The 13,354-nt window shown below is 31.2% G+C and overlaps 3 protein-coding genes across 3 annotated transcripts; 1 reads left to right on the top strand and 2 right to left on the bottom strand.

The window, feature by feature from the left end:
* Positions 1-550: 550 nt before the first annotated feature.
* Positions 551-974, top strand: LOC123016054 (defensin-like protein 194). Its single transcript, XM_044416250.1, has 2 exons — positions 551-686; positions 736-974. The coding sequence occupies exons 1-2, from the start codon at positions 617-619 to the stop codon at positions 861-863; spliced, it is 198 nt and encodes a 65-aa protein (XP_044272185.1). The 5' UTR covers positions 551-616; the 3' UTR covers positions 864-974.
* On the bottom strand, positions 564-2,967 carry LOC123010316 (ionotropic receptor 75a-like). The gene is made up of 5 exons (XM_044407120.1): positions 2,817-2,967; positions 2,328-2,769; positions 1,574-2,282; positions 1,248-1,522; positions 564-1,191 (listed from the first exon to the last, which is right to left on the bottom strand). Exons 1-5 carry the CDS (start codon positions 2,965-2,967, stop codon positions 945-947), a joined length of 1,824 nt encoding a protein of 607 aa, XP_044263055.1. The 3' UTR covers positions 564-944.
* A 1,699-nt stretch (positions 2,968-4,666) lies between these two features.
* Positions 4,667-8,832, bottom strand: LOC123016053 (protein yellow). Its single transcript, XM_044416249.1, has 5 exons — positions 8,576-8,832; positions 5,562-5,898; positions 5,170-5,511; positions 4,933-5,124; positions 4,667-4,882 (listed from the first exon to the last, which is right to left on the bottom strand). Exons 1-5 carry the CDS (start codon positions 8,815-8,817, stop codon positions 4,739-4,741), a joined length of 1,257 nt encoding a protein of 418 aa, XP_044272184.1. The 5' UTR covers positions 8,818-8,832; the 3' UTR covers positions 4,667-4,738.
* Between the last annotated feature and the right edge of the window lie 4,522 nt (positions 8,833-13,354).

The following is a 13,354-nucleotide window of genomic DNA, read 5'->3' as shown; positions in this document are numbered from 1 at the left end:
GCCAATAAAAGCTAATAAATAACAAAATACAAAATTTAGACCCCAATAATTTCAAAATTCCTTTAGATAGATTTTTTAAACATTTTTTTATGTTCCTAGTACCTATCTTGGTATTTTTTCTGCGGCGTGAGTTCCTAAACACCGAATGGAATTTTAATTACAATTTTATCTTCTTATGTTTATTTTTTCTTAGTCGTGTTTTTTTTATTAATCATTAATAAATTATTACAATGAAATTATTAAAATTTTCGGTAAAGAAAAATTAAAAGGTATAACTTTTTTCACATTTTATTTTTAACTTTATTTTTCTATTTAATAATCTTTTCTTTGTAAAAGCTTATACTTATTCTGTGAATAATTGTTTACAATTTTAAATGTGCGTTTGCAAATAAATGAAGATAAAACACTGATTTTGATTGCTGTAGTGTAGTAATATTATTTTATGTCTTAAAATACTCACAACAAAAAAAAATAAATTAACTATCAACAAACGTGGCTGATAAACACGGAAAAGGGGATTCCATCGGGTGTAAATAACAAATTACCTATAAAATCGTCTCACAACCATTTAAAGCCATAGTTTTCTCAAGAAAGTTACAAGAGAAACACCAACAAAATGATGAAATTAAGCTCTATTTTTGCTATAGTTTTTGTTTTGTTTATCATTTCTACAGTTGCAGTTTCTGGTGAGTTAAATTTTCATTAAAAAACAACAAATAATAATTTTTTTGACAGGCGAAGAAATGGAAGTTAGACGTGTGGAAAGAGGATTTTTCTGCAATCCGGCCCTTTGCTACAGAAACTGCAAATTAGATGGTTACAGGAGGGGGTCATGCTCAGGTGACGAGTGTGTTTGCATTTAACATGATTAAATTTTAAACAATTAATTAAGACTTATGCAACCACCAAAGTGATGATATATTGTTGGTCACATATACAAATAATTAATTAATAATTGAAATAGTATTTTTTAAGTTTTCCCTTCTTATGAAATACCTTCTGAGAATTAATTCCATCACAAATAAAAGCAAAGCAAGTGCAATTCCCACTCCGAAAGTTAAAAAAGCCGAGTAACAATCAATCAGGCCAACACTCCCGAAATTGCTGCCTCTCGAGTGACATTGGGGCTTCTGCGTGTAAATTTTGCGAAGTTCTCGATTCTGAATGCCAGTTTCGTGCATTTTTCTTATTCTAATAAACAAAAATTTGTTATAAATTGATTAGCATTTACATAACTTCGAATTTACCCAACTTTCATCACTTCTTTATAAGGCGATTTCTTTTGCATAGCAAGCGAAGGTTCAATCAAGTTTACATACCCGATTTCTTTCAAACCACATTTCTCACCCTCTTGAAACATCTCACTTATTATTTTATAACCGGTACTGAGTTCGACATGAAATGCGAAAAAGCCTTCTTGAACTTTTCGAATGCCTTCTTCTGCGGTCATGAAATTGGGTTTTTGGCCCTTGGGGGCCACTTTTTGCTGGTAGATGGCTTTTTTGACCGGTTCTTGGGCGTTCTAAAAGAAGACACTGATTACTATTATTTTTTGTTAAATTAAAGTCAATACTTCGAAATAATAATGTGCGTAGACGATATCCTCGACTCCGAGTTTAATCCTAGAATTCAACAAGTCTTCTAAATTTCTGATACTGTCACTAGTGGACTGCAAAAGGGCCACAATATTCGCCGAGTACGAAGTATACAGAAACATCAAAGTCAGAAACGAGAAAATTGTTATAATCCTCCCGGAATTACTCTTAGGTTCCGCRTTTGASCCTTGTTGGGTTATAGCTCCAATTTCGAACATAACGACATCRAAAATGTTGGGTCTGAGAGTGTCAACATGGCTGGGAGTGTTTTTTTCCTCAAATTTCGTTTCTTTCCACTCCCAAACGACTATAATGTAGATGCAAACAACCACAATTGCCACCATTACGAAACAATAATGCCAAACAGCGGTGTCAAAAGGAAGGGTGAAAACATTGGTAACGTAGGATAATGGCGGGGCCCGGAAAATAAATTTTATGTATGTTGGGGTCGTGGATACGACGTAATCGATGATATCAATGCGATCCTGGGTGAAAAATAAGGGAGTTCCCCCTAAATCGGCCAAACCTCTTTGCAAATCCCCGACCATTCCGGAGTAAAATCCGGTGGTGGAGTTTTTGTAGCCCCAAGTGGGCTGCATGGCGAAGTGGCGACTAGCGTTCAAATAGTCCATTAAATTGTGGACAATAATGTAATTTAGTTTGCTTATGGCATCAATGTGACTATTTCTGCAAATCTAGTTGTAAAACAAAAATCGTTAAATTTATGCCAACCTGTAGTCCCACAAGTGGTTCAAGGAATCCAAGTTTGTGATAACATACGAGATTTTTATCGTGGTTCCCATCAAATTTCTACGTTTTGTGCTGGTGTAAAATTGATTGAAAGAATGTTGCACAAATTGTGGAACCGTAGGTGAGTTTTTATAAATCGTTTTAATGTCGTTTAATTGCGATTTTGGTTCAGTTACAAAAATGTGACTGTCGGTACCAAAATACAAGTTTGGTAGATTTTCGGGATTTCCAAACAATAACCATTTGAAAGGACTTTTAAAAAGTTTTAATTTTTCAGCTTCTTGTAACAATGATACAGAATCGTTGCATTCCAAATCAACAATAAATAATTGGTGTTCCGGAGTGACGTACTGACGAGAGACAGTTTTTATTAAATTTGTGCTATATTTATCAGAGATACTTTTCATAAAATAGCTTGTGTTTGCTAAAACTGGTCATAAAATTTAATTGAAGGTGAGTCAATAAACTTGCCTCTGGTCCAGCAAATGTGGGCACTTATTTTCACCGGAACATTTAAAATTTCAATGAAATCGAAAGTTTTAACAATTAAATTGTTGATATAATTGGCTTGAGTCTTAATTAAGAGACAAATCAAAAGTAGGAGTGTTTTAAACACTAGCATTTTGGTTGAATTGTAGTAATGTTTCTTTTCTTGCGTTTTTATAGAGGGTATTTTACAATTATGATGATATAATAAGTACTTTACTCCCCTTAGGTATAATCAAAKATAATTAACAAAATTGTAGGTTTAACAAAAGCTTGAAGATTGCTTATTTGGATTTTTTGATGATGAATTATCCAAACTGTGATTAGAATACTTAACGTACTTAAAGTAAAAATAGCGAAATTATTAATGGGACAAATGTGAGCGTTTTTTCCGTCTGGTACGTGAGATTCGTATAAATTATGGGTAACTACGTATTCTCACAGTGGGAAATCTGGTAATGTATACATGAAGGTAGAGCCAAGGTCAATGTCATTTTAATCACAAATWTAATTCATTTAATAATATTTTGTTACCACAATTGAATAATATCTCAGTTAAAGAAAATAATCTTTTTTATCAAATTCTTAGTGTGTGCATTTGATTAGGTATTATTATTGTTATATTTGTCTCTAAATATGTATTAAATCGGCTAAAAATGTTCAAGAATTTAAAAAAATGGCTATTTTGAGTATAATTATTATTGATATCACTATGTAGATTACTTTTATAAACTTTTGAAAGAAAAAAAATTTGGTCTAACCCGGAATCGAACTTCAGATTTTTGTTTTTTTTTTTAGGTCCTGATAGAGTTGTCAAATCAGGATTTATATATTTTGTCTAAAAGACTTGATTTGAGTCTATTTTTTATTACCTACGCATATACATTTTTGAGTTTTAAAAAATTGAAAAAATCAGATCCAATTTTAAAAAATAAAAAAACTAAAGTTTTTAATCATTAGTGTTATTTTTATTGTGGTTACCATAGTATTATTAATAATTTATGTATTGTTTTTCGTGCATTTTTTATGGGAAATATAAAAAAGTTGACTAGATCCGGGATGGGTCTCAGATTTTTGAGCTTTAATCTATTTACGTATTTATAGTTGACCAGTTTTTTTTTGTAAATTAACTAAATGTATGTACTAAGTACTACACATCTTTATTTTTCTTAAGATTATTTCCAATTTTGAAACTGGAAATGTTAAAACATAAACAAGTTATAGTTAAAATCGGTCAAGAGCATATTAAATCAATTAAAATATGTATTTTAATATTAATTACCATAATTATGATAACTACAAATACAGACTGACCCAAAAGTAACGCACAAAATTCATAATTCATAATTTTATGGGTCATTTTTAAAAAAATCCTCGGACAGGTCGATTTTATTTATGTAAATGATATCTACATTTTTATTATATTAATAACGTCAATGATTTTGAACTTACAATATTACCAGTATTTTTTTTAAATGGCAACTAACATTTTTGTTTACTGTTTTTGGTAATACAGCAAAATAAAAAACGCCGCTTAAAAAAAATATTGTATCCAAATAACCTCAAATTTCAATTGACAGCCGTCACTGTTGAYAGAACTGTCTGATTCAAAAAGAGGCACGGAAAAATTTACATGTAAAGATATTCTATAGGCGACTAGGTGAAAATCATTCTAAAACACGCTGTACATTCTTTTAATAAGATAGAAAAATGTGTGTTTTATTCATTTTCATGTTTAAAGGATGGAAAAAAGCATTAGGGGGACTCCGTGATTGTGATTAGTGTGGTTTAAAGTTAGTAAAATAAACAAAAAAGTAAAATAAAACAGTAAAACGTTATTTAGAAATCTATTTATTTCGTAAAAAAGTTACTAAACGAAGTACATTTTAAAACATCGCTGCTCAAACTTAAACGGAGCAAGCCGTATTCTTGATAAGTTCATCAATGTTTGCTTTGAAAATTCTGTAATTAATTTGCGAAGGATCCAATTTCCTGTAGAGGAAAGTGGGCATACGATCTGACAAAATCCACAAATTTCTCTCGGCATCGACCTAAAATAAAACCAGTTACACAACTGCAAAAAATCGCTCGAAAACTTCACCTTAATGTCGTTAGTGAAAATCAAAGCTTCCTTATCTTGCGCAACCAGTGCTAAATTCATCGAATTGAGCGGCTTTTTGGGATTCCAACACGCGACTCCATCTCTATTCAACTGAGTGAGAAACAGGACGTTGGATTTTTCGTCGAAATCTGACGCAGACGCTTGCGTTTGATCACCTCGATTACCTTCAATCTATTAAAATTTTCTCAAACAAGCAAACAAAAACCAATTAAAAACCTTAAACATGTAGTAATTGTGGGGGTCCGTGGCCAGAGTCTTGTTTTTCAGCACTTGAGTGGAGACGGAGAACTCGCGAGTGCTGGCCAAGGGGTGGAAATACATGGTCCTGAAGCCGTTGTCCTGCGGGGGCCCTAAAGCCAACCCGAAGACGCCGTCGGTCCACTGGAAGTTGACCCCTCCGACGTTGAAGTCGCCCTTGAGGGGGTCAAAGTGGAAGAAGTTGTGTTTGACCCTCCAGGAGTCGTTGGCGGCCCAGGAGTACACCACGACGCTGTAAGCCCCCAAGTCGGGGATGTAGGCGAAGGCCTCGTCGCATTTTTCAGGGTCCACATCCACCACCTGTAAAAATTTGTGTTTTTTTTTGCAAAAACCAGTGATTTTTTTCTTACAATATTGGCAAAGAACGACTCTTCTTTGAAGTCAGTGTGTTTCAAGTTGTACCTCCGGATCAGTTTGTCTGTTTTTAGATCGAAAACCACAATCGCCTGAGGTGAGACTTGTTTTCCCTCGCCGAAAATGTCAGCTAGGCCTGTGTCCATTACCCACAGACGGTCACATGGGTCGACTTTGACGCGGAAAGTGGAGACAATGAGGTCGTCGGAGGGTTTTTCCTCGCCTTTGGGGAGAGTGTTGGCTTTCCAGCTTGGGTAAGGGGTAAGGGGGCTCGTTTTGTTGGCCGATGACAGGGAAATGTAGTTGAGCGACGCTGCGACTCCAGATTTCCATCTGGAAATCAACGACATTGAGGATTGTTGAAAGGATTGACATTAATCTTGTCGTGATGCAAATTATTGATGTTGGAGGTTGTTTACGATGCAATTGTGAATATTTATGAGATTGGTGAGAATTGTAAGAAGACATGTGGTCGGTGTAGGATTTATTATTGATGTTTATTTATCAATTAATGATTCAAGAGCAATATACGTGATTGCAACACAAAAAATCTCATATTTTTGAGTTTCAATATCAACAATATCAAAACAAWYWCATGCAAGTTTYTCGATATTTGATATGTARTTGTGGGGACTGGCAAACATWTCAGTCKAAGGATTGAATTTTTATAAAAAAATGAACAAAGTATTTTTTAACCAAAAAAATAAAAATAAAGAGAAACCTCTAACTGGAAAGAAATAACAAATGCATGCATTTACAATAACTTATAAGTTTATACATATTCAATTCAAATACTTTATATGGTGCTGAATCTAGTGCAATACAATCATTTAAATTCTAAAATTGTATTTTTGCTATTTTGTATTTTTTTATTTGTTTGTGCATACACATTGATTCTTTTTAATGTCTCGATAATAAAACAAGATAATTAAGTATCTTAAAGTTATTTATTAAAATAAAAAGTGTTTGAAGACGAAATCTCTTATACGCTGTGTTGAAATTGAGAGCATTAACTTGACACGATTTCAGCAAAGCATAATAAGAGTTTTAATGGCAACTCCCATTTAAGAAAATTAGTCAAAAAATATGTATGAAAAATGAGAGCTTGTAACACGCATTTTTATACTAGTTTTTCTATTGAGAGCTATTAATATCTGTTTTATTATTATATTTGATATTTGACAATTAAAATTGATGACATACTTGACGTTTGCGGTACCCAAACCGCTTGAAAATAGCTCAAATTGCATTAGTTTTAGTGAAATACGTTGAACTACAACAATTTCTCACTTAAAAACGACAGTGTGTATACTCAATATTGGTAAAAATATTGCTATGTTGCTAAAAACAGTGTCATAATAGTATATTAAAAAATAAGCTTCATAAGACTAGTCTTGAAGCACGAATTCAAGTTTAAAAAACGAGTGGCGTAGCCACGAGCTATTTTAAAGAATTAGTGCTTCAAAGATTTATGAAACGAGTTTCTTTATACTATTTTTTGTATTTTGCCTTCTTTTTGCCGTTTTTAAACAAAAAAAATACTTTAATTTATTTAGGGATTGTTGTGACGTTTGCTAATGCTTAATTTTAAAAGTCAAAATTTGATCTAGTCGCCTTTTGATTAAGCGATCGCATATGATGACGTCGCGTTTTTTAATGTGTCTATTAAAGAATCAAAATGGAGGCAACTTACAAAAACAGCATTTTGTGTAACTGAAAACAGTTTTACAAAAAGCTCATTGTGACACTGAAATAGAAAAAGATATACTCCTTTTCATATTAATGTGCATCAAGTAGGTTATAGAAGTCTAAATGAATCTTTAATTTAAAGGCCGACTTACACAAAAAGTGTCATTAATGTCTTCAGAACAAATTTACACATCAATAATGACAAAAATCTTTTGCTATCCTATTGTTAATTTTAATTATTTTTTGCTACATGTAGTAATACACATTGATATTAATTTGAAAAAATAATTAATTAGGATTAATAATTAATTAGGATTGTTTGAATTTTCGCATGGTTGCCACCTTAAAATGATCCCTTTCTTTCAACGACTACTTCGATGCACATTAATATAAAAACGAGTATAATTATAAATCAAAATGGATGCATCTAAGAATTTTTTTCAAAAAAAATGACCCCAAAAAATCATTTTATTCCAGACTTTTGACGGTCACTGTGTACATACATTTATTATATTACTTACCACTATTTTTCTATTAAAAGCATAAGAAACTGAAATTTAGTTAGGATATAGGTAATCTATTTTATGTTTTTTTAAGAGAAAAAAAATTATATCACTTATTATTGTGATTCAAATTATTGCTCTGATGCAATTAACAGGAGTTTATTCCGACAATAGTAAACACGTTTTTTCAGTTTCAGATACTTTTTTGAAAAATGAAAAAAAAAACATTAGGAGTAAGTTATTAGAATTAACATTTTTTTTTATCTAAATAGTTTCACTTCAAAGTGTTTCAAACATACTAAAAGGTGAAAACATATTTTGTAATTTTTTAACAATTTATAACAATTTATTTGGTACATAAGGTGACTCATCTAAAATGGTTTTAATACAGTAACAAGGAAGTCAAAAAAATACTACCATTTTCAAGGCGAGTTTTGATTGCTCTGTCAAAATTGTGATTTGAATTGTTGTTAAAATAGGAATAACAATATCACTGTCTCGGTAGAGTGACTCAAGGGTTTACCCAGACTGGTAGCACTATTTAGTAGTAAAAATTTGCATATGAGTATAACATGAGTTATGTTTTAATTAAAAAAAATCTAATGTAACAGAGTGCTTTTATATTTTTTTAAACCCTACTTGACAATACTGCATAATTGTTATGTGATTTTGTCACATTTTATGTAACAAGTGGTTTTTTGAGGTCATTTTTAACTTTCCAATTTTGAAGAATCTTCGACATAATCAATATCAATTTAGGTTAAGGTGGACTTGGATAATTGTTTAATTACGTTAAAAATAATGTTGCAAAGCCATACCTGGGCACTGTGACAAACAGCTTATCCTTCCAGCGGCCCAACCCCAGGGGTAGATTATTTTCCGGGACGTAGTCCCCGGATTTGACGGCATTTTCCTTCGCTTCGTCGCTGGGCCACGCGAAGGATATTTCCTTCCAGGCGAAGACTTCGTCCAAAGCCGCGAGTGTGGCACTCGAGAGGGTCAATAACAACAATAATTTGATCATGATTGTAACACTGAAACCTTCGGACTGGTTTTGCATGGGGGGAACTAACGTTTAATAGTGAAAAGATTGTTCTCCCACTTTAATTAGCAGGACGGAATGGTCGTATTACGGCCCTGAACTCGAGTGTGAAAATTGCACATTCATCGTAGGTTTAGTCAAAGAGGCTTTAACTAACCCAGATCCATATTTATGTTTATTAATTTCTATTATTAAATTGGATATTTTTAATTAGCAATTCTGTAATTGTTTATTTTGTCCATTTTGTCCTTAACAGTCACATTTTCAAGGATTTTCCACTTGATTGAGTCGGGCATAAAAAAGGAACAAACCGAATTTTTATTTTTAGCTCAAAGACACAGCTACAAATAACGTATTTCAAAATACCAATTTAGGCTGAAAAAATCCGATCCGTGGCCATCATGGAGTCGTATATTCGAGAGTATTTTTCCACGTGGCAAATAATTGGGAAAATACTTGGCCTGAGGTGCGTAATTTACAATTTTGTAGGTTCCCTAAAATCGCAGTTTTGCACACTTTTTCGTCACCAATCCAAACCAACCTTTTTAATGTTACATAAATTCATATCAAATTGTGCCTCTGTGAACTGATCCTTTAATGAAAAAATATTCGCTCTTTCGATTTTACAAGTATCTGCGGTGATTTGAGTTCCGGTGAAGCGGTACTCGTTGTGATAAAATTGGTAAGCTTTCAAAGTGGCCTAAAATAATTCTGTTTATTGTTTTACAAATCGGGGTGTTTGCTACCATTATTTTTTGGTTTGTGAAATCTCTGACGACATCAAAAGATGCGTTTACGCCCCTGAAAGTTCGGTTTACTTTTCCGAAGTGAAAAACAGGATTTACGAGAAAACTGTTGTTGGTGTAAAGAAGTTCGGCTCTTTCTGAATAAAATTCATAATTCTGGAAAAGTGTTAGAGAATGTTTTGAGTTAGTTTCTACTTACGCCACAAAATACTAGTTTTAATATAGCAAGTGTAATTAATACACAAATGGTGATTTTTAGTTGCAATTGTGTCATTGTTAAATGATTGGGATTTTGGTCATTTTGAAATATTTATATTAAAAATTGTAATTTCCGGCCTTAAATGATTATTACCGAATTCGTCGAATAATTGTTGTTTGCTAATAGCCTGGAGCGAGTTGATGATTAATTTTGTATTGTTTAGTGAAAGAGTTTATAAAAGCAGATTTAAGAGAAAAATGTGAAATAAATGATCAAAAAAGTACAAGCACGTTTGTTAGAAATAGTCGAATACAACCTGTAAGTTATTATTTTWATTTTAATAAACCTAAATAAATTAAATATGTTTGATTTTGACGAATATCTCTAAGCGTTAMACCACCTTGAAATTAAAAAAAAGAATTATCTGGAAACATCACAAAAGTGACCAKTTTATGACAATGACACAAGTAAAATGTTTACCTTTCAGGTATGGAGTAAAAACTCTGTTTTTTTGCTTAAGCGTTTTTACTTTGACCATGACATTTACCAATGTTGTATCTTTCTTGTCCCTTTCGCTGCTTCAGCAATTTCTGGAGAGGTACATTGTAGATCATCAGCATTCGACATTGCACTACTAACTGCACTAGTCATCCACTAATTAAATCAATAAACATTTTCGAATATTTTAAAACTACTTTTGACACTGATGCATGACGTTTGTTGATTTCATTGCAAACTGTTTGTTTTGATTATTTTGTTCATTTACTTGSTAATTATAGTGTTGCTCTTTACTTTAAATCTGAATAAATAGAGTTTAGTAATAATAATTAGATAATAAARAWATATATTTCTTCATTTTTATTCCAAACTTACCTTTTCTTTAAATTTACCTTTTGCTTGCTTATACTAATTTGCGTTTTCCTCTCTTACATATAAGTAAACGTAAGCTTTGTTAGTTTGTTCACTTATTTGTACTTACGCTGTTTCTTTATTATTATGCTTTGCGTTCTATTTGATCTTATGCTCTCTCTCTTATTATACTTATTAGTAGTATTAGAACATGTGCACATGTTTTAAAGTTTGCGTTCTTATGCGCCCATTTTTTACATTTTTACGTTTTTTTTGTAAACTTTTGTAAGCCTCTTAACCTTCAAGAGWGAGAAATAGTTTATTTTTCAAGTTTTTAATTTTTCTACTTTTGTTGAAATTTTGGGCGATTTTTGGTATCCGGAACTGTTTATTGCTAATAACTTATAAATTAGTCACGTTAGTCCTTTTTGTGTGGTACCGTTGGAAAGCAAATATAATTTTTTATCATATAAAAAAATATAATTGTTCTACGTTAAATAGTTATCGAGAAAATTGCTGTTAAAGTCAAAAATATTCAAAATATTAATTAAAATAAAATTTCGCAATTTTCTCGGCGCCAATCGATTTCYCGGAACATTTTACATATGTATGCATGGAAATATTGTTTGAGAAACAGTTTTGTCGCAATTTACGAAATAAAAAAAAATTGATGAATCTTCTGAAGCTGTCGAAAATTCTGAACATCGAAAATAATTGTATACAAAATTCGAATGTTTAATTTGCTTGTTTCTAAATAGTATATTAAAAGTACAAGTTGCAGAAGGTATCTATTCAAGCACAAATTTGAAATTCCGAAACGAGCCGCGTAGCGGCGAGTTGAGAAACAAATGAGTGCTTGAAGAACCTTCTGCAACAAGTGCTTTATACTATTTTTTTCTATTTTGCCGCTTTATATCATTTTATAAATTACAAAACGAAAATTTTAATTTTTTTTTCTTGAGAATTTTGCGATGGTTGGCATCATTTATGTGGAATAATTTTACAGGCGGCTGTAAAAAATAAAAATAATTAAAATAATTAAAAATAATTAAAAAAATAATTAAAAAATAATAAATAATTTGAAAATGAATTGTGAAAACTAAAATTAACGCCAACGACTTATTCCAGCACCCAAATGACGTCATTTGGGTGCTGGAATAGACCTAATAAAGACATTCTGTCAAAAATTACTGCCCCCCCAAAATGTAAATCTATATACAAGTAATGACTGAACTAGGGCAAAGTATAATACAGAGTGGTTATAAATGATTTTCATCTACCCAGCTTTGGATTTTTTTGCATGTAACTTTATTTGTGCTACTCTACTTTTTTGAAAGCTCTAGTTTTGTCATTAGTGTCACTTATTAATTAATAATAAATTGTTGTTAATTAAACTTTTATTGTTTCAACTAATTTCCAATAATAATTGATAATAATGTACACTTTGGAAGAAAATAAGTTTATAATTGAAATCTAATTTTGAAGTGGACGCTTAGTAAACGGCGATTTTTTAATTTTGAGTTACAACAAGTAGGTACCCCTATTTTCGTAAAGTGGTATTTTTTATTTTACATGGAAAATTCACAGCTGGCTAGATGAAAATCATTTATAACCACTCTGTATAACTTATTTATATTCACTTGTGGAATATAATTTTATTTTTCACAGAGTGTAATATGGACTAATTTATGTGTCTATGGATATGTGTCTATAATAACATTATTATTTAATAGTCGTAGATAATAGTTTAAGCCCTAGAAAGGTTAGAAAATCAATTTTTTGCAAAAATTTTTATGGCTCTCAACCTTTCAACCACTAAACATAAAACTTTTTGTAAGAATTTAAATTATCTATTTCTTTTTGTTAATATTAAGTGTTTTCAAAGCGTTTTAATGGAACGGTTATCGTCAACTTTTTGTTTTGTTTTGGAAAAATTTTTGTGGTTATTACTTATTTTATCGTTAAAAATATGATTTACTAAAGTAAAGCTCTTTTTCTATGATAATACTGCAATCATAAAATTAGCCTAGAGTTAAAACAAGTAGGTACCTCTATTTTCGTAAAGCGGCATTTTTTATTTTACATGGAAAATTCACAGCTGGCTAGATGAAAATCATTTATAACCACTTTGTATTTTTAATACCTTTGTTGAAACTGAACTTCTTAATGATCTAACCAAGAAACTAATTCCACTTAATTTATCACATAATAAATTTGTATGGCTTTCCCATGTGAGTTTAGAATCTAACAACCAAAAATTTAATTTCTGCTACATGTTGAACAGATTTTTGACATAACTTAACAAGTGGACTAAAATTAAGCGATATATTATTTAGCAAAAATGTATGTTTTATTTGAGTCTGAGACAATTTGTGAGGCACCAGTTATTTATATTTGCAGATATATTGTTTGCACTTTGGATAGTTTTTTTAAAATTCTTATTGGTGATTAAAGCATTAGTATCGTCGGCATAAATGAAAATTTTTTCTTATGATAATGTTGTTACGGATGAAGGTAAACTTTTAATAAATATTATAAAAAGAATTGGTCCTAAAATAAACCCTTGAGGCACACCTACGTTTATAATGGTAGGACTAGAAATATGGTTATTTATTGTTACTACCTGTTTTCGGTTACATACAAATGTTTTTATCCAATTATTAGGAATACCACGTACTCCATTATCATTCTGTTTTTGTAAAAGTATGCTATGATTTACTGAATCAAAAGCCCGCGAAAGATCATGGAAAAGGCCAACAAG

This window comes from Tribolium madens, unplaced genomic scaffold (assembly GCF_015345945.1).
Source record: "Tribolium madens isolate multiple individuals breed KSU strain unplaced genomic scaffold, Tmad_KSU_1.1 Scaffold_19;HRSCAF=116;Tcas5.2_LG9, whole genome shotgun sequence".
In the NCBI taxonomy this organism is placed as follows: Eukaryota; Metazoa; Arthropoda; class Insecta; order Coleoptera; family Tenebrionidae; genus Tribolium; species Tribolium madens.
Note: the sequence above shows the minus strand (reverse complement) of the source record. Positions and strands in the feature narration are given on the sequence as shown.